Source organism: Perna viridis, chromosome 4, assembly GCF_037379345.1.
Source record: "Perna viridis isolate PV_CMFRI_1.1 ecotype Kerala chromosome 4, ASM3737934v1, whole genome shotgun sequence".
Classification (NCBI taxonomy): Eukaryota; Metazoa; Mollusca; class Bivalvia; order Mytilida; family Mytilidae; genus Perna; species Perna viridis.
The window spans coordinates 38,927,371-38,953,843 of NC_142448.1; the positions used below are offsets into that span (position 1 = coordinate 38,927,371).

The 26,473-nt window shown below is 32.5% G+C and overlaps 2 protein-coding genes across 2 annotated transcripts; both read right to left on the reverse strand.

The window, feature by feature from the left end:
- Positions 1-3,816: 3,816 nt before the first annotated feature.
- LOC148620019 (GDP-fucose protein O-fucosyltransferase 3-like) lies at positions 3,817-18,953 on the reverse strand. Its single transcript, XM_088580525.1, has 6 exons — positions 18,795-18,953; positions 14,866-14,926; positions 13,802-13,971; positions 12,083-12,486; positions 11,571-11,745; positions 3,817-10,854 (listed from the first exon to the last, which is right to left on the reverse strand). The coding sequence occupies exons 1-6, from the start codon at positions 18,876-18,878 to the stop codon at positions 10,339-10,341; spliced, it is 1,410 nt and encodes a 469-aa protein (XP_088436651.1). The 5' UTR covers positions 18,879-18,953; the 3' UTR covers positions 3,817-10,338.
- Positions 18,954-20,106: 1,153 nt separating this feature from the next.
- On the reverse strand, positions 20,107-24,991 carry LOC148620020 (ectonucleotide pyrophosphatase/phosphodiesterase family member 5-like). The gene is made up of 3 exons (XM_088580526.1): positions 24,715-24,991; positions 21,034-21,764; positions 20,107-20,455 (listed from the first exon to the last, which is right to left on the reverse strand). Exons 1-3 carry the CDS (start codon positions 24,923-24,925, stop codon positions 20,129-20,131), a joined length of 1,269 nt encoding a protein of 422 aa, XP_088436652.1. The 5' UTR covers positions 24,926-24,991; the 3' UTR covers positions 20,107-20,128.
- Between the last annotated feature and the right edge of the window lie 1,482 nt (positions 24,992-26,473).

A 26,473-nucleotide genomic window follows, 5' to 3' on the forward strand; every position in this document is an offset into this window, starting at 1 on the left:
GGAGTATCTACTTATCAGAAGCATACATAGGAAAATATAAGCCCTGAAATGAATTGTATACAAGAAGTAATGAAAACCAGAAATATTGAAATAGGAAACAAAATCCAGCACCAAGAAGTTACACAAAGTGCAATACATGTACAGGGAATGAAGCCTCTGTGTTTCAGTGCTTTTGAATTTTATAATACTTGAAATTTTGGAAGATATAAAATTTGTCAGACAAGTCTGACTACTGGGCTGGAGAATACCTTCAGATTCCTTTTGTCCACTAGCAGTTGCATCGACCCAGTGGTTGCTAAATACAAAAGTACCGCACAAATACCCTTGGGATTTTATAAGATAAACAATCACTTAGTTTGAAGTATTAGCCTTAAAATTGTAGAGAAGTATACACAACAGTAAAACCCATACAGCTTGCAAAATATATTGCAAAATTGTCCTTTCACATGCCTCGCCTGAAAAATCCCCTTGGGGATTTTCAACAGTTGGCAGGTATGTGAATTTGAAGTTCCTTAAGGAGGTAGACTTAGGGTAAGGGACATAACTCTTGAAATCAGTGATATGCTTATATCATATTCAATTTTACCAAAGCCTATTAAGCTTTCATTTGAAACAGAATGAAATCTGCCCAAGTTACTTTGATGCTTACTTGAGATTGATGTCAAATGCTGAATACAAACGTTCCAATGATTTGTAAGAGTTGTATCCCTTACCCTAGGTCTACCTCCTTAACGCTAGTTTCAACGCTATTTTGAACCTGTGTAAACCAAACCCCTGTCAAAACTGAGCAAATCCTTCAGTAAAAATAGAGGTTTGGTTTGGACAGGTTTTACTGTATTTTAAAACTTCATGCAAAATTTGAGTGCAAAACAAATTACATAATACCTGTCAAAAAAAATGAAGTCAAATGAAGCCTTCATCAAGGTGTTGATTGATTGATGTCAAATCTATCCATGGTACTGACCCAGGAACAGAAGTTAGCCAACAATTACCCATTGTTTGGTCCTGTATCAAGAAAATGTCCATTGAAAGGGCAAATGAACTTGAATACATGTTAAACTGATTTTTAGAACACCAATGCTGTGTTTTGACCTTGCATAGGATATTTACTATATAACACAAAATACAAATCAGTAAGCCATATTCTATTACTCCTTGGGAATATTCTGACATTATGTTTTTGAACCATAATCTGGCAATGCATCAGAAACCAGAGAATTGTTTTTTGAGAAACTTGACACTTGAAACATTTACCATTAAACACAACAAAATAACTGGAATGGAATGGTAATTGACTTACATCAGTCATCATAGTTCATTTGGGAAATAGATGATATAGCCTAAATCACCTGGACCAAAGATCAAAGTCAGATTATGCCATTAATGCATTTCTCCTTTGCTGCATGTTGTCTTATAACTTTGACTACTTAAAAACCAGGCAGATATTAAAGAGATGATCTATGGGTATGTCTCTACAAACAATCCACTTTGGGCTTTGCTTGAATGAATACCATGGTTACGAGAGATCATTAAAGCTTTGATTGACCTATGTTAATAATTTCTAATCTCTATACACGTTAACCTTTGAAAGAGTTCATGTGGGAGATGATATTTAGTAATTTTCATAGAAAATATAGTAATTTTACTCAAAAACTTTACACTAATTATACATTCATATGTGGAAGATTGAAAATTTTTCATTGATTCTGAGAAAGTCTTCCCCATAATGTTGGAGGGTTAAGTTCTCCCCAGGCCATTAAAGTGCTGTACTTTGCAGTGCTATGATTTCTTAACAGTGTGCTGTCAGTAATTAACTTTAGTTAGAATGCACTATGGGAACTGTGTTATAATTTTGGTGGAAGGCCAAATTAGCTGTGCTAAGCCAGTAAGCACTGTGCTATTTAAAAATTATGGGGAGAACACTCTTTGACAGCCTAAATAACAGGTATGAAATCTGTAATACTACTTACATCAGTGTTTCAATTGTCCACTGAAAAGCCTCTATAAATAATCCCCTAATGATGCTTCTCAGGCTGCAGCCATTCATAACATGAAGTTGTACATGTCTTTCTAAGTGTACCCCATTCATATGGTAATCCCATACAACAGGAAGTTGATATCAAATAGCAACCAAAATAAGTAACCTATAACCCACATACCAAATTAATAAATCTATACACCCAATAGCACTTGAGATACAAAGGCAAGTGTGCCACACAAGAGAATCAATGTGGTTTGCATCATATGATTATCATATGAATTCAACATTATACGATTATCATATGCATTCAACATAATATGATTATCATATGAATCGAGCACTATGTGATAATCGTATGAATCAAGCATCATTTGATAATCATATGTTTCAGTTTACATATAATTATCGCATGATTATCATATGATAATCATATACTTTTCACACACATGATTATCATATGTTTTCAAGCAAAAACTAACATGAGAACCATATGATAATCATATATCATGTCAAATATCATATGATTATCATATGAATCAGGCACCATATGATGATCATGTGTGGCAGATTGTGTAATTGCAATGAAATTTTGTAGAATAATGGACAAACAAGGTGATTCCAATGTAGCACTCATTTGTTGAAGGGGTTATAATCACTACTGAAACTCTACAAAAACTATCATTCCTGCCTAATTAGGTTACAATCTGCGCAGGAATGATTTATTCATGTTACTCTACAAATGGTGAACTTTTTATATCTACTTGATAAATAAGGTGGTTTATTATCATAGTTCAACACCTCTGTAACTACATTTGGCCAATATTTTAAAACTACAGTCCTTGAACAGATCCGTGCAACAATTTGACAGATCGATGACAGTTGACTGATTAATTGCGGATGGATCGATGACCGGTGCCCAATCTGATCACAGCTTTGTTATGTAAGATGACGTAAGATCTGTTTGAAATAAAAGAAATGTATAATAAAAGTATAAATGGATGTTTAAATCTATTACATTATGTAAATATGTGTAAAATTGACAAAGAAAACAACAAAAAAATGTAAAATACAGTGACCACTCTGTGGTCATGTGATGCGATCACTGGTATAATGGATTGGTTTGACGGATCGATGACTGACCGGAAACTGATCAGTGATTGATGACTGATCACAATTTTTGTTGCACGGATCGGATCAGGTACTGTAGTATGGTTGTTTAAAGATTATAATCAAAAGCCACATTAATCATAAGACTGACTACAACTCTTGCCTGGAATAATCATCATATATGAAAAAAATACTTGCATTTGTCAGCACATGAATTTGTTTTCATAACTTCATAGGTGGATCAAATGGGGGGCCTGGGGCCCAGTCCCCCTTTATCAAATTTCAAAATTTATGAAAATAGTGTATTTGTGTGTGTAAATGCATGCATTAAAATGTATTTATCAAGTATTGTTTTATGTGGTCCACCCATAGATGAGATTTTCTAGATCGACCACTGTATTTAGTATATGCATTAACACTAAGCAAATCAAAAACATAGTGCCCTATACAAATTACCTAAAGTATGTACTTATGATAGCATATACTCCTGAAAACATCACTTGTCAAATCAGTCTAAAATAGGAGGTTCATATCTTCAATATGTACATAAAACACTGAAACATTTGAATAATACTTGTTCAATAATTTTTAAGTTATATTTTACACAAAGTAGGTACTCTTTGGCATGACATATATACAGCTTTTAGACCTACTTTCAATGATGGTAATGTAGGTAAAAAGCTATAGCTTAGGAATAGTCGACTGGTGATCTATCAAAACAGATAAGATGAAGAGTAATTTTTTAATGGATTAAGACTTGAAAAGATACAGGTATAAAATCATACATGTAAATATTTCTTAGATTTAAAAGAACATGTAAAGAACAAAATAATATAAATTATGACAATTAGCTTGTATTTGCAATGCAGAGGACATAACAAACTTATTTAAAAATTTCCTACCTTCCAATTTTAATTATTGAACAAAACCATTGAATGATTGTCCTATGGCGTATATTTCATGCATTCAGAACAAGAGCATTTGACCTTTCAAACAGACCCTGCTTTGTACTTGTCTGAAATACTTAGCCTGAACTTACTGTGCTAGCTCACAGTAACAACAGACTGCAGGAAAACTAGTCATGCCATTAATTTAACTCCAAGCAAACCAGTTCAAACTTGATCTCCTATACACCAAGCACTTGGCAGAAAAGCAGTAACCAATAATTTTAAAATCTAATGTGACACGTGCTGCACTTGAGGTGAGCATACTACCCTCAGAGTCCTCCAACAGTAAATATAATCCTACATACACATCTACATATCTTCCTTTAAAATTTCATCAAAATCTCTTGAGCGGTTAAGGAGGAATTGCCCTTACGAGGTTTTAAAATGTAAAGCGCTTAACTTAGATTATTTCCCTTTTGAGTCCTCTGACGGCAATTATATTTCTTCATGCATATCTACATATGATAACCAACCTTCCTACAAAATTTTATCAGTTTAGGAGGAGTTGCACTTACAAGAATTGTGGACTGAAGGATGGACATTCAGACAGACTGGCAAACTCCTATATAACTCCTAAACTTTGCAATGGTACAAAAAAAGTTATTGAAAATGGCTGAACCAACAAGGGCTGAAGAAATAATATTTCACTTATTCAATCTCTATATTTTGTTACCAAATCAAAAACATGTCCTCATATCACAGTTAAAAGAAATCAACAAAAGATGGGTAAAGTTTTCTAAAATCTAAGCCCAAAATAATTACGAAGTCCAATTCAAACTGACTTCGAAAAAAATTCATAAAGAAACCCAGCTGTGACATTGTAAAAATATTAGGTTACAACAATTTCAGCAAACACATTACATAAACGAAGAAAAATAAAATATTAAATACATTATTTAAAATTGTTTAAATCAACTTCGTTGAATTTCATTTTTAAAAATCACATAAACACAAGTAAAATAAAATACAAGACATGTATTAAGTACAGCTCTGTCTTAAAACCAGGCAGAAGCTAATTATGAAATACTTTGATTGGATATCCTTCAGTAAGCTTCAAAGAAACAGTATTCGACAAAAAGAGCACAAATGAAAGATGGTCGCTGGAGATATATTAACACCGTAAGTTTGGTTATGTTCTACTATGGAAAAATAAAGGAAACTTTCCAAAAAAATTTTTTAAACTATAACCAGTCAAAAATTATTTCACAATATGTAGCCAATCCATGGGAATAAACACAGGAAGAGTCATTTTTAGAACCTAACAAAGTTTCATTGATTATCTCGGGATATGATGAGTCACACCCTGCCTGATTTTTAGACTGGTCATGACATATCAATGTGGCCAGGGATATGTCATTAACAGGTGTAAAATATAGATCACTTTAAAACAGTCGTTGGATAAACAAACTGCATGAAATAAATAATCACCGGTTATTCGTGTTAAAATTAATGTTTTAAAAGATTTTTCAAAGATATGACCATTCGCGCACTCTTTATTTAATTGTGCTATTTTTTTTTAATGGGAAACCACAAACTGACAAAAATGAAATTATTTACTGCAAAACTGCCACATTAGCAGTGTGCATTGTCATCCTGATACTAACCATTTAGTGTCAGTCTCTGTAAGAATCAGGCAGTAGGTGAAAGATGGTGTGATAAACACACCACTTTGAAAGTTTAATTTGACAATTTGCACCATCAGAATCAAAGAACAAGAGGCTCCCAGGAGCCTGAATTGCTCACCTGGTTAAAATTTTGACTTTCTGGGGCAACAACTCTAACAAGGAGTTGTCCCAACAATTTTGACTCCATGAAGACTATGGTAGGATTTATCATAAGGATTATTTCATTATATGAAAGTTTCATTCTATCAACTATATTTTTCAAGATATTAGCTGAAAACTGCTAAAAACGTAATTTTTTGCCTTTCAAGGACAATCACTCTTACATGGAGTCATCTGACAATTATGATCCCTGAAGACTTTTGTAGGCCTTATAATAAGAATCATTTCAGAAATTGAAAGTTGAAATACCTGAAAAAAACAAAAATACCAACTTTCATTGAATTCTGTATGGTAGTTTCTGAGGAGAAGATTTTTGAAAGTAACAACACCAAAAACAGCAAAAAAAAAACGTCCAAAAAGGGCAAAACTCCAACATGGGTCAACAGATTTTCACCAAAATTTGACCACAGATAGATCTCATCATGCTGAATACTTTTGACCTTGTCAGAATTTGGTTAAACCTAACAGTTTAGGAGATATATGCAAAAATCTGCAGTCTGACCCCCTATGTTCTATTTTAATAAGGGCTGCCTTACTTTTTAACAGATCAAAAATCCAAACCCTCATTTTGTGCATGATACTCTACGGAACAATCATCTTAAGTTTCATCCAAATCCATTCCGTAGTTTCAGAGGAGAAGATGTTTGAAGAAATTGTTAATGATGACGATGACAATGGACGCCAAGTGATGGCAATAGCTAACATGGCCTACAGCCAAGTGAGCTAAAAAAGACAAGATTTTACATATGGCTGGTAAACTGATTTATAATTTCACTGAAATGCACTGAAAACAAACATTTCAAGGGCAGATAACTCTGTCAAAAACCTCATTTTTCAAACATTCTATTTCAAAAATTCTGAGCAAATCATGTGAGGCAGAGATCAAGTAATGGTCTTTTCAAATAGAATTAGTATCCATGAGTGAAATGATGTTATTAGATCAGTGGGGTTTTTTACATGCATGTTTCTGATTTTCCCCATTTTGCCTGATTCTTACAAAAACTTACACTTAACTATTAAAGCTAGTTGGGGGGTAATAAATCAGTGGCAAGATATATTTTTATAATTTTAGATGGTTTAATAAGGCAGACATGCCATTAAAATAATATTCACAGACGACTTGTCAGATTCAAGGTGGTAATCTTTTATCAAAATTTCATTAAAATTCTTTGAGCAATGTATGCTTGCAAAACACTTACAAAATAAACTATGAAGAAAGGGTTAAATCAGCTTTTACCAATTTCTAGCCCTGATATTAAGTAAAAATTTAGAATTACCCACTAAAATGTCTTTATGGCATATCTTTTTTTTTAAATGTCATATTTAAGAAAAAAATATGCCATATGCATTTTAACCCATACAAAAATATTGACTGGCTATCAATAACATGTCAAAATGATGATAAAAATTACCATTTATGAAACTGAGATGTTTGCAGACTGTTTTTCTTACAGGAAATAATGGCTGAATGTTTCAATAAACTAAATATTTTACCAAAAGTTGTCTTGATACAATGAACATTCATGGTTGAAATACTGAAGTTGTCATTGCATATCCCAACTTGTCCAACAGATTTTTCAATAACAACTTTTGGCATAAATTTTATTGAAGTCCACTGAAAGTGCTTGACGAGTATCTAGACACCTAGCGATTCTAAGTCCCTGAGTCTCTTTGCCCTGAGGAACAAAAAATATGTGCCTAAAACAATAAACTTTCATTGTTCTGTTACTACAATCTTATTACTCTTGTTATCAGGGTCTTTCAGAGGTTGCTTAAGGAGGTAGACCTATGGTAAGGGACACAACTCTTACAAATCATTAGAACATTTGTATTTACCATTTTACATCAATCTCATGTAAGCATCCAAGTATCTTGGAGTGATTTCATTCTGTTTCAAAGAAAAGCTTGAAAAGCTTTGGTGAAATTGAAGATGAAACAAACATATCACTGATTTCAAAAGTTATGTCCCTTACACTAGGTCTACCTCCTAATAGATGTGTTGAAGACCTTATGATGACCATTGAGTTTCTTTCTGTTTTGAAATTAGGTTTTTTACCACTGCATTTACTGCATTTCACCACACACATTTTTTCTGATAGCAATCATTCTGTAGTTTCATATGAAAATGTGATTTTATTTTCAGTTGACATCTTGGAAAACTTCTGGGACTTTCAATAACAATCCTGAGATTTTAAGAAGTTAAAATGTCAAAATGTAGAATTTTTCAAAATTGAAATTAACAATAATGTGCAATGAATTTTACAATAATGTTCAATAAATTCACAATTTGTACTTGTTTTATCACCTCCACTACACACTTATTTTTGGCATTCTTGTTAAAACACATCTTATTTTACACATAGGGAAAGTATAATAACAAAATTTATAAGTAAAAATGTAAAATAAAAATGTAAAAAGTAAATATGTAAAATAAAAATTACATGTACATGTAAGTTAGGATTTCAGGACTGACAAATCAACAAATAATTGACTAGGATTTCAAATGCAGTTTTTATGGTCATATGGCAACCTCGGAAAATACTGTATACATTTCACACTTTTACAAATGATCTAAAAACAATCTCATACCAAAATCAACCAAATCAAAGAGAATGTACAAAGTGTTATTTCCATGTGCAATCAATAAAAATTTGTTCACCATCACCAAGTCCAACAACGAAATGACAAACTCAGACTGGTTATGTTGTCTGTTAATGTTTCTGAATTAGAAATAAAAGTGATTTCTGTGGGTTTTTGATATGCATGAATCACCTCCTGTCTAATATTTTCAAAATCTACTACTTAAATCTTATTTCATGAAAATCTTCACTAAGTTTTTATTTCACATTATTCAGACCTGGAAAAATTGTGAAAAATCAAACTGGAGCAAAAGTTCCTATATCTGTGATATTGTTTTGATCCAGTTAGTATGTCAGTCATCATTACTTGTGAAAAGAAAGTCTTCCCTTGGTTTTTGACCAGGATCAATTCCCAAATTTCAAATAGCAGAATGATCACATACACAAGGAAGATACATGTATGCTTTGTGATTGAATTTTGATTTTCATATTTTAGAGGTAGCTTTAAAAAATTTGGATATATTGTGGCATGGAAAAAAATCATTTGAAAATTTCAGAAAGTGAATTCAGAATTTAGAAAAAACAAATCACTCTCCAATATTTTCAGAAGTAAAAGACATAACAGATAAAACAAAAAGTTCCATGCATTGTTGTGCTAGGCGAACTCCCACTCGCACAGGAGTTGATTTTAGACAACAACCAAAATTGCTAGCAACATATGCCCAAACTATATAAAGCCACATACCATATTTGAAATCAATCAATCATTTGGAAGTCCAAAAAATTGCAATGAAATTTGTATGGATGGAATGAAGGACAGTCAGACAAGGTGATTCCAACATCATACTACTCACTTGTCGAGTGGGAGCTAGTATACCTCCTCCTTAAAAGCTGGGTATACTCAAGAAACATGTACCGGTAATAAGCCATTGACTAGTAAAATATTCACATGTAAATTGAAAAATTATACAAGACAAAAATCTATAATATTGTTTTCACTTACACAGTAACTCCCCCTTACGTATATCCCATCACCATTAAAAATAACCCACAGAAACAGAAACAACAAAACTCACACAGGAATTTTGTTTCACAATTTACCAAATTTCCATTTTTTCAAAAGCAGACTTAATGGTAATGAATCCTTACTGAATAATAACTTTCAACTTGATAATTTTCACTTCCTTGTTGTTTCTTATAAATTCTGATATGCTTTGTAGGTCTTTAGACCACAATTGTGGTAAAACTTTGATAAATATATGACAAACATCATAAATGTATGTTTTACCCAATTTTACACACACCACAACATAATTTTGCTCCAAAACAGTTGCAATTTCACACAAAATATAGGCCGCCTTTTTAAAACAAATATGTAGATAATAGTCCTTAAAATACAAATCAAATTGTTTCTAATGACAAGAATAAGATACTGATGATGTTACATTTTTCTGTTATCAATTTTGTCCATTAGGTATTTTACACTATTTACATTTTATTTTTAAAATAGAAAATTAAAAAAAACTGTTACAATGAAAACTATCTAAACCAAACCTCTTTTGAACCTTAAGATGGGTTCAATTTAGACAGGTGTTTTTGTTTAGACAGGTGTTTGCTTTACAAAGATGTTAGGTTTAGACAGGTTTTAAATACATTTAACTTGATATAAAGGTATTTTATTGTCTGATTTAGACACGTTTTTAGATTATCAAAGGTTCAGTGTAGATAAGTTTTAAAATTCACAGCCAAAAAGTATGGAATGAATAAAAAAAAGTAAAAAAGTTCAAATTATCAAAATTGAATTATTTTTTTTAATGTATAAAAAAATTACTACTATTTAGCCTACACGTGAATCATCATACTTCAAATACAGAATGAAAATCTTTTCTTGAAAAAACAATTTTTTTTTAACTTAACTTTACACTAAACTATAACTTGCATCATCTCAGCTCATCTTTTACATCTTTGAACATTTGAATAATATCTTGCTTGCTATATTTAACTCTTGAATCTACAAGTTTCTTAACAGCCTTGGCTAAAAATTTTGACCTTTTATATTCATAGTCCCACATATTACTCCCACCATCCTGTACCTTACCATTTTTATCAAAACTAACTGGACCAGGACAGCCATAGTGGTTAACGTTGGCCAGAAACGATATAGGAGATTTCCCCTCACGTTCACGTTTAATATTTTCATGAATTTTCTTACAAACAAGGCACTGAAATCCATCAATGAAATTGATTTGCGACCTACTCCACTCATTCTGCATACCCCACTCTCTCTCTGCCATATGGTTCTTTAAATAAGTGTTTCTGACACCTGTTTTCTTCCAATCCAAGTATTTGTTGTATTCTTCATCATTGCTATTCAGAAATTTAATGTACTCTGCCAGCTCCTTGATTGATTTAAAATCATCTACAACTATTGCTGAATGGTTAGATGGCAAGAAATCCTGTAAAAAACATATAACATTGTAAAACTTAGAACAAATCGCTTGCACTTTTATCTTAAATTTAGTATTCATTTTGTCAAAATCTTGAAAATACAATATATTCTACAATCACCACCTCTAAACATCAATAACCTATCTTAAGGGATATTTTAATCAGTCTTTTGAGAGAGGTTTTTGCTGTTTAGAGGTGGTTTCTGAGACATTAAGAATCAAACATGGCTGAGAATGCAAGACAATAAAACTCAAGACACCCAAGGGTAAGGTTTTGAGGCTTCTGACATGGCTCTGTCGACTTCTAGAACATTGAAATCTTAACCAAGGGTGCCTGAGAATTCCTAGTCTTGCATTTTCAAGCGGTTTGATTCTTTTTTACTTTTAAAAATAATTTTGTGATTAGTACGCCAATTTAGAATTCTTTGCTTGCCAAAATTTCTTTGTATTCAAAGGACGTCATAAAGTAGTTTATTTTAATGTCACAAATGTTGCATTTTTTATCTAACCCTTGGGTGAGAAAAGGAAATCTCATAAGGCTGAAAATAGAAATATGCTTTTCTCTTTAGTGAGAAGGTTTGTCTGTACTTATGAAAACAACTTTTTCATTTGTTTTAAAAAGTAAAAGTCAGAGAAAAGCTGTGGTCTAATGTATCTCTAAGATATTACATTTTTTTTAAACTTTTAAACATTCCATTCAAATTTTAAGCGATGGCATCACTTACTTTGACCTTCGGTGACCCCAGTATGATTGGAACAGATCCTAAATACAGTGGTCTCCATAACTTCTCTGTCATGTAATCTGGGCATAGCCCATTCTCAAATGCCAGGGAGAATTTATATTTGGCATTCAGTTTATAAAATTCATCATGGTCCATTCCTTTTATTGGATCTCTCAAGCTGAAAAAGTAATGCTTCTGGTCATTGATATGTAAAAGGAAAAAAGATAAATTATTTTTTAAAAATCACCCAAAATTAACATTTTTGTTCATAAGGTATTTCTAGAAATTTTGGTTTGGGTGTGAATAATCTAAAACTTATTTAACATTTTTACAACTTTTACAATATACATAATCACAGCTTACACAAGGAACAGGGAATAATGTATGAACTGTACTTAGTGTGAAATTCACTTCACATGAATTTCAGAAGAAGTCTCTCATAAATTGAATGGACACATTTTACGTAAAATAAAGTAAGAAAATTGCAGAGTTATTTTGACCGTGTATGTACTAACTTTTCTGGTAAATCCTTGTTGTGTAAACAAGTTCCATAAGAATCAATATTGATCTCTTCCATCAACATTTCTGCAAACTGATCTCTTCCTGAAGGACATTCACAATCACTCTGGGTGTAAACAATGGGAGATAACTCTGACAGGTATTCATTTTTCTCTTTAGTTGGAACAAAATACTTTTTGCTCTCTAACCATTCTATACTGTCTATATATTGGGTTGGAATGGGATATGATGATTCTCTGCGGAATGTTGATGTGAAATTGAAAAGTTCCATAGTTTCAGGAAATGAAAACAGGTAGTTATTCTTTGGTGATTCTTCATGCAGGAGACCCCAGTAATGATGTGGTTTTCGAGGAACAGGTAAGTCGTGTCCCTTAAAGTCTGTTCCATAGAACATGAACGCCTACAATAAATAGAGGAAAAATCAATACAGTGAAACCTGTCTAAACCAAAATAATACTGGACCTAAAAAAATATTCAATTTAGACAGGTGTTTCGTTTAGACAGGTGTTTGGTTTACCAAGGTTCAAAATTGATAAAAAAGGGACTTAAAAAAGTAACTACTTCAGACTGGTCATCAGATTTTTCAGGGTTCAGTTGTCAGGTTTTACTGTATTACATTACCTGAATCAATGTACAAAGTTAAAAATCATCTCATATTCTTTTCAAAGTTGAGTTAAGCTGGTCCTTACTCTATCTTTCTCACATAAAGCTCTTAAGTTTTTCAAATAATCAATTTTTTTATCTTCTAATGACTTCCACATTATGATACCAAAAAAGTGTGAAAATAATAAATTTAAATGCTTTAAACTATTTGACTGCGAAGAAGGTGAAAATTTAGACCTTGCTCAGTGGCAATTTGCAAACGGAAGATAACGGTAACTACCCCACATTTTGAAAAATTTAAACATTAATTACCAAATATTGTTTATCTACTATTGTATTGCATATAAATATTGATAAATATTATTTGACCTACATGTATCATTAAGGTTTTCCTAACTTTTAACTTTCAACAGCTGAAACCAGATGGTTAAAATTCCAAATATCTGGTGCCATATATTGTCCATTTTTAACTAACCTAATTATGGATGAAACATCTCTTCTGATTGGTTGACATTTATCTTCTCATAAACAGGTAATGTTATCATATGATCATATAACACTGTCTGATGATTAACTTGTTAAAGTTTGAATTAAAAATTAAATCACGAGGAATGTTCACCATTTTTTTCTGTCTATTTGAAATTTCCTCAATGCATGTGGTGCACACTTGAAAATAACTATCTGCATAAGTTATTTAGTGTGCACGACAGGGTTGAGGTTATTTCTTCAGAGACTTAAAAAACGTAAGTAATACAATCATTTCAAAACAAATTAAGTTCACCTTTCATACTTGAATAACAAGTGAAAAAAATCAGTTGAGATTCACTACAAACCTAACATACATGTATGGAAAAAACAACAGAAATGGTGAAACGAAACGAAATGCACCAGCGTATAAACTAAATCCAAAATAGTAAATATTTTGAGCAACATTTTTCATCCCTGTAGGGTTGTTGTCTCTATCACATATTTATTATATCCATTCTCATTATATGTATAATCCAGTCATATACTGGTTCCTGTAGGCATTTCAAAAATATATATAATCAAATCAAGTACTTTAACTCTGACTTAAACTCATGTTTCCATGGTTACCATGATTCTTTTCTTACCGCTGTTTTTTCATGGTCCCTATAACCTCTGTTTATTGTAAAGAAGCATTGAACATCTCCACAGGTTATATAAGAGCCCCAATTTCCAGTAAAAGGGGTCCACCACAGGATAATTGGTTCTGTCACTGCACGATTTGGAATTTTGAACGTCGCTTGATTCTCTGTTTCCCCTGAAATAGGGTAAATTAATTATTTGATATGTGTACATGTTATTGCTCTTTTTCCTTACACTGATAGAGGTCAAATTCATTTAATTAATGATTTCAAAAACAAAATCACTTTGAAGTTCAGTCATCATGAACTTGTGGATTGTTATGGTGTTCTATAATCATAGTTTTCCTTTCCTCTTTCATCTACCATGGAAGTGAAATTTTATGAGCAACTCGGTGGGTGCTCCTAGAAAAGCAGATGAAACCTACCCTACCAGTGCACCTGGTCCATGCTCACTAGTTTTTAGTGGAGACAAGGTTGCTCATTTATTTTTGTTTCATTGTTGTGTGTCTGTTTTCCCTGTTTGGTCTTTATCCTTGGAATGTATTCTATTAATTTCTGCTGGAATCTTGTATCCTTTGGTTACCATTTTTATTATTGTCATTCACCAAGATATTTTTTCCAATTTTCAAGAACGCAATTTCAAATATCATTACCATATCTAAGACTTCATCTACTATTATATATTAGTAGTTTGATGCTATCAGGGGTTTCACTATTTTTTGCAATACAGGTACTTTGGGTTTTTGTAGGAGGTACTTTTCCTCATTTTCTTTAATAAACACAATATGAAATTTTGAATTCTGGAGGTACCTTTCAATAGCTTAGAAGGGTAAAAATAATGAAAGGCCTGTATCATAATTTCTTATTTTCAAATTATACAGCTACATGTAATCAAAAATAGCAGGAGGTACAGCTGAGACATGTAAGCTACCCATTGCTCTTCAGAACAACACAAAAGATACATCCTTCTGTAATAATTATGAGAGATCCATTTGAAATGACAAATCTTAACACCATTGCTACAAAATAACTTTTAACAGTTGAAAATACGTGTAAATATGGAACCTCACATGAATCAGCATCATTCAAAACATGGTTAAGTATAATGTCATCCTGGATATCCTCTAATTTCTGTAAAAAAGAAAATTCAAATATAAAAATCCTCAGTTCACAGTGTTCTAGGATTTTTCAGAAATTGAGGTTTCCTTGGGAAAAATCCATATAAAATCAACTTTCCAACAGTCAATGACTGCTTTCCTAACAAAAATCCTTACAGCATATGAAGTTTTCAACTTACCACAGGAAAGTGTAACTAAGTACCTAACTTTCCCTAACCCAAATTTCACTTGCCCCGGCTAATGGGAAATAGGAATCCTAGAACACTGAGTTCATATCAAGTGCTGGTATCTGTAAGAATCAGGCAAAATTGAAAAATCAACAATCATACTCATAAACACAAAAAATCATCTATCATGCTCATAAACACAAAATCACCAATCATACTTATAAACACAAAAAAATCACAAATCATGCTTATAAATACAAAAAAAATCACTAATCATACTCATAAACACAAAAAATCACCAATCATACTCATAAACACAAAAAATCACAAAGTATGCTCATAAACACAAAAAAAATCACCAATCATACTCATAAACACAAAAAATCACAAATTATGCTCATAAGCACAAAAAATCACAAATCATGCTCATAAACACAAAAAAATCACCAATCATACTCATAAACACAAAAAATCACAAATTATGCTCATAAACACAAAAAAATCACCAATCATACTCATAAACACAAAAAATTGCCAATCATGCTCATAAACACAAAAATATGACACTGTGGGCACATAATGTTTTTTTTCAAAAGACCAATTGACAGTTTGTTTGTCTTAGAATTGTCTGAAGATACAGAAAAACGAGTTCAGTTACAATAGAATTATAAGGAAAAGTGAATTATCCCCCTTTGACAATGAAATTGATATGCTTTTCATACATACTGACACTTAAACAAGAAATGAATGTTAATTCTGCATTTTGGATTACATTTTGAATAAGATTTCATGGAAAGATTTGTGTATTTTTCCACGATGAATCACCCACTGCCTGATTCTTAGAGAGAATAGCACTTAAATCTATAAAAAAAACATCACTTTGAATGGAACATTCAGTGCTGAACATTTGATTATTTTAGACAGACATAAACAAGTACTGTTTAGACTCAATCAAATATAAAAGGTCAAAGTCCTGGTTACAGTAATCCATACAAATCTTAACCTTTGACCTTTGAATCATTTAGTTGATTTACATATTTAAGTCTGACAGGGTGTAAATTTCAAAAATAAATCTTTTGGATTTCACCAAAATATGGGGAACTAACATGACTAAACTGACTATAACCAGACTGGTCACCTTGTGTGTGGCTATTGGCTAAAGTAGTAGAAAACAATGACTCTGGAACCAGAATATCATCTTATTTGTCTATCATAAAAATAACTCCAGATCAAAAGTTCATCCATCTTTGTTTGGAAAAATTCTAATAAAACTTTTTACATTTATAAAATGCCTTATCTTTTGATCATGCTTCTCTGACTTATGACTATCCTTTTTCAAGTTACAGAGCTCGACAATAGTAACATATATACATTATCATATAGATAGCATTGATTTATAAATTGTTCCCTGTGTAAAAAATTTGATAATCCACACTGTAAAATAAATTTGGTTATTTCACTCCTAAGATTTTTCTCCTGCCAAAATGTCAAATAAAAACTTTTTTTGTTGAAAAAAGCAATAAATCATGAAGAAAATCTTTAACATAGGATAATGAATTGGTTATCATGAATAACCAAGAAAAAAAAATAATCAATTGTGTCAAAAACACTTTCAAATTTCAATTGTGTGCAGATAAAGTTCCACACACTCATCAAATCAAAGTGTTCTTTGGCACCTGTTCTAATAATTTGGTTACTCACTCTTTCCAATATTATTTTTCTAATGAATGAGTCAAAGTTTTTATTTCCTCATTGCTTTCTATGCAAATTTGTAGTTTCCTTATAATTACTTTATACTGTGAAGCTAAATGACCAGCATTTTTCATGATAATTGTTTAATAGGATTACGATTTTTTAATAATCAGTTTTGAAATATAAATGATTCAAATTGAAAACAAATGTGACAATTTCTGTCTATTATTATTTGTGTTAGTATCTAAAACAATCATTTTCAATAAGAGCAATCAAGGGAACCAAGGTTATAATGGTAATCAAAAGAATGTAATCCAGGGACAAAGACAAGACATGGAAAACAGACATACACAACAAAGAACATAGAGTAGCTAAAATTATACATACAAAGTAACAAAAGCAAATGAGCAACTCGGACTCCACTAAAAACTGGAAGCATGGACCAGGTGCACGGGTAGGGTAAGCATTCCCTGCTTTTCTAGAAATAAATTAACAATTGTATCAAATTCTATTTATTGTTCTGCTAATTATTGATTGACAATAAACCATTTGTATTTATATCTATATGAATATATAAAGGATTACCATTCTTTATCAAGGCAAGCTTGATCTCTTAAGGGATTAGGCACTGGATCCCTGAGATCAGTGATCATGACCTTTTTTGGGTTCATTTTTTAAACTGATGTTTATGCCTTGCTGCTACAACCTAGCAAACTAAAAATTAGCTTCAAAGACAGTACGATTATTCATATTATATGGAGCATGAACTTTTAGAGAATATTTGCCAGAGTACTATATTATAGTCAATATAATAATGACATTTACTGAGGCAAGACTGAAGTTTTGCCTGAAGAATACTGGGGGCCTGGTTTTACCCTAGTCCCAATAATTATGCCGTCTTAGGGGCTATTTTTTTGCTTGGTTGCCTTTTTTACATAAATGTCACATTATAAAATATGTCTCAGCGAACTCAGTGTGGAAAACCATTTTTTCCCAACTTGCCATTCTGGCTAGTGGAATATTGATCTTGCTAGCCATATAGAAATTCAACTTGCCAATTTTTTTCCATTTATTCCAAAAATTTCTATGATCTTCACATTTTTCGTTTTTTTTTCTGAACTATCATCTTTCTTCTCTTGGATTTGACTATTTTCTGCCTTTCTTTTTCTTTCTTCAACCACCTTTCCATTTGTTTTTAAATTTAATCAAAAGCTTTTCCATTTTCGAATATTCCCTCCCACTAAAGTTTTTCATGTACATGCACTTTAGAGTAACAAAATAAGTACTCCATTTCTGAACTCATATTTTAAAAATAAAATTATATTTCAACAGAATCATCAGCATGAAACAAGAAAATGTTTATCATTTGCTTCTTATTCATTTTTATTTTGACAATAAACAACTAATTTGCAAGGTAACATATCTTAAATTAAAGATAATTTTGTTTGAATACTGATACGAGATCGGGACTCTCCTGTATGTTTTGGCACATCCTGTTTACCGGAAATTAAAATGGCAATGACAATGCTCATTGACAATGCATTACAAGTCAATAAAATTGTGCATATCATACCAAAATTCAATTGACATACTTCTTAAAATGTAAGGAACATACACATGTATTTTTAATGTATGACATTAAGGGATGCTTTACTAGATAACCTGTTGGATGGTTAACCTTTTTCAAACTCGCCAATCAAATGATGGTTGCCAAATTGACGAGTAAAAGCTAATGAGAACTTGCCAAATTACACACCTCGTATTTGGTGAGTTGACGATCGGTGGTTTCCCAAACTGGAACATCATTATTATCTTGACTAGTTATACCCCTAATCCTTTTTGGGATTCAGCACTGGAGATATTTTTTCAAAACAAAAAATATCTCCAGTGCCGAATCCCGAAAGGGATTAGTTTTACCCTGATTGCTAGAATCTGAGAGGACTGAAAAAATTGGAATATTTGTCACGTACGCAGAACTAGGGAGAATCACCAATCGTTTTTCAAGAATGCATTTACACTTACATCACTGAAAATAAGTGCTAAAAATATTGACAAGAACAGGATAAAGAAGAAAACAAGAAAACATCTGAAGTATTTTCTCTTCATCTGCACTTCCTTCTGTTTTAGCGTGAAAAGGATAGTTTCCGAGAGCAATATACTTCATTCGGAATTCAGATGCCTTGACAACTCGTCCCATTGGTACATTATCCTACAAGAATCATACAAATTTATTTTAAGTATTTTTTTTAATTGTATCTTAATACGCTCCCATGGTATGTAATATCAACTATATCAGCTGAGTTCACTCTACTTATGGCAAGAGAAATCATCAATATCCGGATTGTGCATGTATATTCGGGAGCTTAAAAATAGCATTCATTTGCGTATACTTTGTAAATGCGATTGAGAACCAAATGTAACCAGTTCCGGAAAGTATTCGCAGCTTCGATGATTAAATACAAATCGAATAATTTATTCATAGCTTTTTTTCAAAGAAAGGGATGGCCAAAAAAAGTCAACAGCAGCCCATGTTAACAAAAAAAAAAAACAAAACAAAACAAAAACAAAAAAAAAAACAAAGAAAAAAAAACAAAACAGACAAACAAAAATGTTTCTTTTTTAACTAACATGCTCATCGATGTCTGTCGTTTTGGAAAAGTTCTGCTGCAAAATGCATCGTGTCAAACCGATTGCATCTAAATACGAAGGGGGCATAACTTTTTGTAGATTTAAATTGGTCTGGAGTTGGCATGCCAGTTATCTTCTAGTAGTCCTTTCTTTGTGCAATTGTGTAACGTACGATCAGTTTCTTTATTTATGTTTTAATAAGGGACAAAGACTCTTTTTAACTGAATTTTAGATATGTTTAAATGTGTTATATTTTTTTTCCACAGTGGCCAGTTTTAAAAGGGGCAGGGTTGTGATCACGCCAGAGTACATTAACCCCGCCGCATTTTTTTTTGCGCCTATTCCAAGTAAGAATTTCTGGCCTCTTTGTGTCTTGTTTCGTTTTCACTTTCAGTTTTCTTTATGTTACCGCAGAATATATAGAGGCAACTATTTCGCTGTATCTGTGTATAATGTTGTTTTGGGGTCAGCTACAGCCCGCCAAGTGGTGTGAGTGTCACTTTCTTTGTCTTTCATTGAAAACCATGCTGTGGGTGGCCTAGAGCTGACATTTTTCATCCCGGCGGGGTTGTTGTCTCTTTGACATATTCTTTGGTTCGTGTGGGGTTCATTAACATACAAAGCAGTTTTTAGATTAATTATATTTTTTGCACTAAATTAGTGGAAATAAGAAAGCACAGACAGGTACTTTTCTGAAAACACAACCAACGCATAGCTCATTTTATTTCTTAGATAAAGCGATGGATTGCACCGCACAAAAGATTCACCGTGAACAACAACCAAGCATTCACCAATACGCTTCTACTATTATTCGTGTCCTTGTCATTGTCAGTGACAAGAAAGTTCGAAGTATACTGTAAACTGCCGTTGTTGGGTGACGGCGTAATGTTTAACAATTTACATATCGTTGGGTAAATATCGATGCTCCTGAATGTTGGAGTTATATGGTTTATTCTAATGTTTGGTCCTGCTGCGAGAAAAATCGGTTTCATGTTGTCGAGACGGTTGTCATACCCATGAGCACCTTTCACATGCTCATTTAATGCTGTCTTATTCTGCAACAGAAAAACAAATGTTATTTTTAAACCGTTATAATTACATTACAAACATTTCATATATGTCAGAAAACTTTAAAGCGACGTCAAAACGTCTTACAAAATTCCTTGCACCATTTCAGCCAATCTCCGAGGACATATACATGTGTATCCACTTCCTCATAAAAACATATCACTAGCTTGCGCATAGACTTGCTATGCCAATCTACCAGTCGTTTATGAAAATTAAGGGACAGTATTTGTATAAAGAGCAGTGTTCATGTATGTACCTTCTGCGCAGGAAATTGCTTTTCAGTGCCGACTATAAGGCTTCACTTGAAATATCTCTTTTTCAAATCTAATTATTTTTCTCGTCAAAACCTAATATAAAAGAGGAGACAGGGGTTCAGTGGATTTCATTTCTGTATTTCTGATTACAGATTTCATTTCGTTTCGTTTCTCAGGTTTCCAGTACCCGTTTTTGATCCAGGCACTTCATTTAAGTCAACGTGGGGTTCGCGATGAAGAAAGAGAAGAGGCGATCCAGACGATATTTTAGTGCTTTAGCTTGTTCTGGGTAAGCAATGGTAAACTCGTACCTTTGTGATAGTCCACCCTTCATCAGCTAGAAGGAACACTGGCATCACTCGTCTGTTTTTACCATAGTGCCAAACATTAGGAATGTCTTCTTTCTTATAAACGGTCATGTTACTAACTGATTTCAAACTGTTAACGACATTATCGATCTGCCCTTCCTTAGGATGAACCTGCATTATTGGTCCAGTATCCACGGTAAAGAGAATTTTGGACATATCCACATGTTCTGAGATATCTACTACCTTGTTCACTGTATCAATAGTGGTCATGCCATGATCACTGGTCAACATAAAGTTCACTTTGTCCCACAGACCATTGGAATCAAATTTACCCATGATATAACCCAATATCGAATCCATGTATTCTACTTTGTCGATAATTTCGGAAGAATCCGGACCATACCAATGTCCTGTCGCATCAGGTTCATGGAAATACAAAGCAACAAAATCAATGTTATCAACACTCAGCCACTCTATAACTTGGTCCACCCTGTCTTTGAATTCTACATTCTCCTGGTAACGTCTCCAATGATTAGGTCTATAACCCCTAATTTCCGTCTCACTTCCTGGCCAAAAGTATACAGCACTCGTCAGATTGTGCTTTCTTACGGTTACCCAGATTGGTTCTCCTCCATCCCACCATTTTGATTGTTTCGTCGACATTTTAAAAGTTGAGTTAAATACTGGATCATACATGATATTGCCAATGATTCCATGACTTTCTTCATATAGACCTGGTGGAAAAGAGGCGAAAATTGTAATACGATAAAGAACCTAATCATAATGACGTTACGCAAGCTATTGCGGCACATGCAGTAACATCGGAATTCGTCGTTTGTCTACACTTTTCGTTTCTTGCTTGTTTGCTTATTGAAACATGTGTACAGTATAGCGAAATATACAATATTTTTCATTGGTAGCAATTGAAACATCTTGAACATTACTTAGAAAATCGAAAATAGTAATTAAATCGATTATCAGTACTACCTGTAAATTAAATTTGCACATGCATGTGCACACTCTGTCTAGAGAGAACTTCACGATAAGTTAAAATGTGCATTTTGATATACATGTATGATTTTATGTTACATGTACCGATAGCAGAATTTGGACCTTTCACAACTTAGTATTTCATTTGATAGAGCTTTCTATTCATCAGAAAATCAGGCTTTCATCAACACCCATTAGATAGCTGCTCATTGATGAAGATTTTCATTTCATTTGCTCTTTTCGGAATAAAAAATGTTTATGACTTCCTTTCTACTTTCATTCTACCTATTAGCTGTCTGCTTTTCTACACCTTTTTAAAGTTCTGTCAACTCTATGTTGCGTTTCAGTCATTCCACTCTGATCGAATTCCTCTTAACTAAGAATTTATTCACTTCTTTCATGGTTTATTAACATTCTTATCTTTGTTAATACCACAAAATAAAGATACTTTCGTTCTATTTGTATTTTTGTCCCTTTCAGTTGCATGTCATGTTCTATACTTGTAATTGCTGAGACGTGTTTAAGTGTCTGATTCGTGTTATCTAATGCGGAAATTATTTCCGTTTTATTTTCCAATTTCCCGATCGACGGAAAACGTTCCAAAGTGTAAGTTGGACAAATCACTAGACATTTGTTTTGTTAGAATTTTATCCGTTTTAAACAATTTATATAATAAAAAATGAAATATGTGTATCCCTAAGTGCATGTACAATTACAAAGTATCATTATTTCATAGAAGAAATTGTCGATTGTAAAATTGCGTTGGAGCATGATCTTTTCTCAACGAACCCGGACAATATTGACATCTGACATTTCGATAGACATTTTCAAAAAGACGTAACTTTTTTGTTTGTACTGAATTTTTTTTTTCAAAATGCCGACGTAAAATTGCTGAAAGTATCTACATTTATCGGAAATATTAATCGGAAAAGAAAATTGTGTAAATAACATCTTGCTTTAATAATATATATTTTTTTTTAGAAATCTGACTATTTACCTACACTTTCATTTTTGCATTGAATATTTTTTTGCCTAAAATTAACACAATTTCGATAATTATCACAAAAAAAGAACATATGAAATTAGTCTTCCTCTGCAATAGCGCAATTCACTATTTTAGCTTTTTTTGGACCTACAGTTCGTTACACCTGACAGGCGAAATTTTGACGTTTTTGCGGGTTTTTGGAAAGTTTAATGGATTATAAAGAATTATAAGTACTATTTGTGACAAATATTCAGAACTAATAATTTGTCATGATTCCTACATTATACAGCTTTCACATATTCACAGTTTTGATTGTTCACAATAGTCATTTATAGAGTACATAGGCGTGGTTTTTTTTCCACAGTCGCAATATCGTGCGTAACGTCAATAAAATGAACCGATAATATTGACTGAAAATTTGAATGAATGCGGGTAGAACAATAAAATGAATTATACAAAAAAATGGACGAAATTATTGTAACGTTTAAAGCAGCTAGTAAGCATCTAAGATTCAAAATCGAATCACAGTTCCTAAGCGGTACAAGTTTCAAAGGTCCTGAAGTTGCCGAGTCACTATTTCTATTTCTCACAAAGACAAAAAAATGTGTTGTGCCTGAAGATAAAGAACCAAATAACAACGTCTGTATGTAAAAGTCACTACATTAATAATTTGATGGAGGAACTTGTAATTGAATTTGAAACTGTTCAACATGTACAGTAACAATGTTTTCGAAGGACGAAAATTTAAATCGGTGTCATCTTTCTTTAGACTTTATGCGAAAGACGAAAATTGTGAGCTCCTTTTCCCGAGACTACACACGTTTCCAAACAAAGAGCACTTCATTGCTGGGTCGGCCATGTGCATAATCACCTCAAGGGTGCTTACTTCTATGCTAAAAACTTTGAAAAATACTCTCCAAAACTATTGTTACACAAGAAGATGCATTAACCCGAATTACTTTTGAAAAATTCTAAAAGCTCACTGAAAATCTTCGATCAAAATTTCTGTTTTTTTTTTGTGTGTGTATTTATTCATAACATTTAATTTCCTTTCAGAAATTTCGAGTTTCCTGTTATTTTACTTAGAACAAGACTACTCTTGACTTTATGCACCACCTCAAGGCCACATGCACATATACCAAATATCAAATTAAAATACTGCACAGAAACTGAGACAATTGTAACGAAATGATGTTCGTAACGTGTGAACACAGGCGAAAATTCATAGGTAATGACGTCATACGTAGGATTTTAGTACCTTTAATAGCAGTACGCACGTATAAAACAGAGCATTTTAATGGAGCATTTAGTGATACATAAAATATGAACCTAATTTCCCTTACGAAATGAGTGGAACGTCACCATTTGAGATTTTGAATGACTTAAAGCAGTTGAAACCATATTTTTTTTCCATTTGTGTAAATTGCTAGATTTTGTGTCGGGTCTCATCTTGTTGTGCTCGACAAAAATAAGGCCCTGTACATTTCAAAGACGTGGAAACATGCCTGTTAGGTACGAAAACATACCAACACTCCTAGCTTAAAATCTTGTACTTTTTACGCTAAAAAATAAGTATGCCAGTTTCTGACTATCCTAGCAAAGTCCAATTGGAACACCACTCGGCCTTTTTTCCGGAAAAGGCCGAGTGATGCTCTAATCTCTCTCGTTTGAACCTTCGGTTTTTTGCTACTCTTTAAAACATATCTTACCGGTTGCAACACTATAATGACAAGGGAATGTTTTTGTTATAAATGTGTTGTTGATGTACTCGGCTTTAGTCCCTCGGCTGGCTAGACTATCGAAATTTGGTGTAGTTGCTTTCTTTAAATAGTCCCAACGGAATCCGTCCATAGACACCAAAAGAACTTGGCCCGCTTCAGTGAAAACAAAAACAAGACACAATAGCACTAGCCAGAACATCGTCACTAAATGATACAAAATATATGCACAAAAATAGATATTGTTACTGTATTTTATGCAAGATATGTTTTTTTTATCTTTTATATTTGCATAGATAGGTGCTATCTTACTTGCTTGCTTATATCTTAACGACACATGCATGTACTACAGAAAATACTTTTTAGGGTGGTCATTACGTGAAGGATGTGGTAAATAAGGGATTATATCTTATGATGGAAATGTGAAGTGCCCCGACACTGATAAATGCTCTTCATAAACCTATAAAAACTGAGCAAAGCTGTTATATTTTTTCGGTCTATAAGGTAATAACTACAATCACGTGCTGCACACTAAATAACCTGCGTAGGTTGTTTTCGAGTGTGCAGTACGGGCATTGAGGTTATTTCAAAAACACCACAACTGTAACACTGAGTTTCCTTATAATTTAATTCTAGTATCAAAATTTAGGGAATAAATCAGCCAAAAAAAAAAAAAGTTGATGACGTCACAGTCAATTTGGTATATGAATCTATATGAGATGATAAACATCATTTTTTATCCAATCAGAGAGCGTATTAATTACATCTGAAATTAAATTATATTAAGATATGGAAAAAGTGACTGAATAATCAGACCTGTCTTTATGTATTACATATATAAAGAAGTCTACACGTGATGAAAATGTACAAGAATTCTTCATCGTCTGTTATTTTTATAATTAATAATTGTGGACACCTATTTTACTGCATGATTTTTATTTTTTCGTTTTTTGTTTTTTTTTTGAAATATCAGTCGGTTTTAAAGAGCTAAGGTTGTCTTGATAATTTGTAAATACATACACCGGGTTCCATGCCAATTTAACTCGAATTTACTTAAATTGTTCATTTATTTCCGCGTGCATTCTTGGTTATTATAAGCGCCCATTCATACTCATATTTTCATCGCTTCAGCTTGGCCATGTTCCACGAGTTTTTTTTTCTTTTCTTTATCGCAGTATGATTGCCGTTGTCTCCATCTTCACATTTTTTTCTCAAACGTATATCAAACGTACCGATGCATTAATGAGTTCATTAGTACTTTTTTACAGAAAGTCTGGTGTTTTCATAATATTTTAGGGTCTCTCTTTTTTTTTGGGGGGGGGGATCCTTCAGAATTAAAATACCTTATGTCGCCTGTGCATCAGAGGAACTTCCTTACTATTTCTGAACACTACACTACACACACACACACACACACACACACACAAAATAGTCTGAAGGACTCTTTTTTGGTCATGAAAGATATTTAGTAATAAATTGACATTTGGGGAATTAAGTTCTTGTAGTATAATTAAAGTGTAGGATAGATACTCTGTTAATGTATTTTTTTTTTAAATTCTAATACAAGTTAACTTTTGGACAGGTTTAAAAATTTGGGAAAAGGGTGAAATGGAAGAAAATTTGTAAATATGTGTGGCGTTGTTTCAGGAGTATGGATTGTTATTCAGTTTATAAATATTAGAAAAAATAAATAGTTCTTTAATAATATGAAAAATGCAAATGAATATGATTAGTTTTTTTTACATTATGT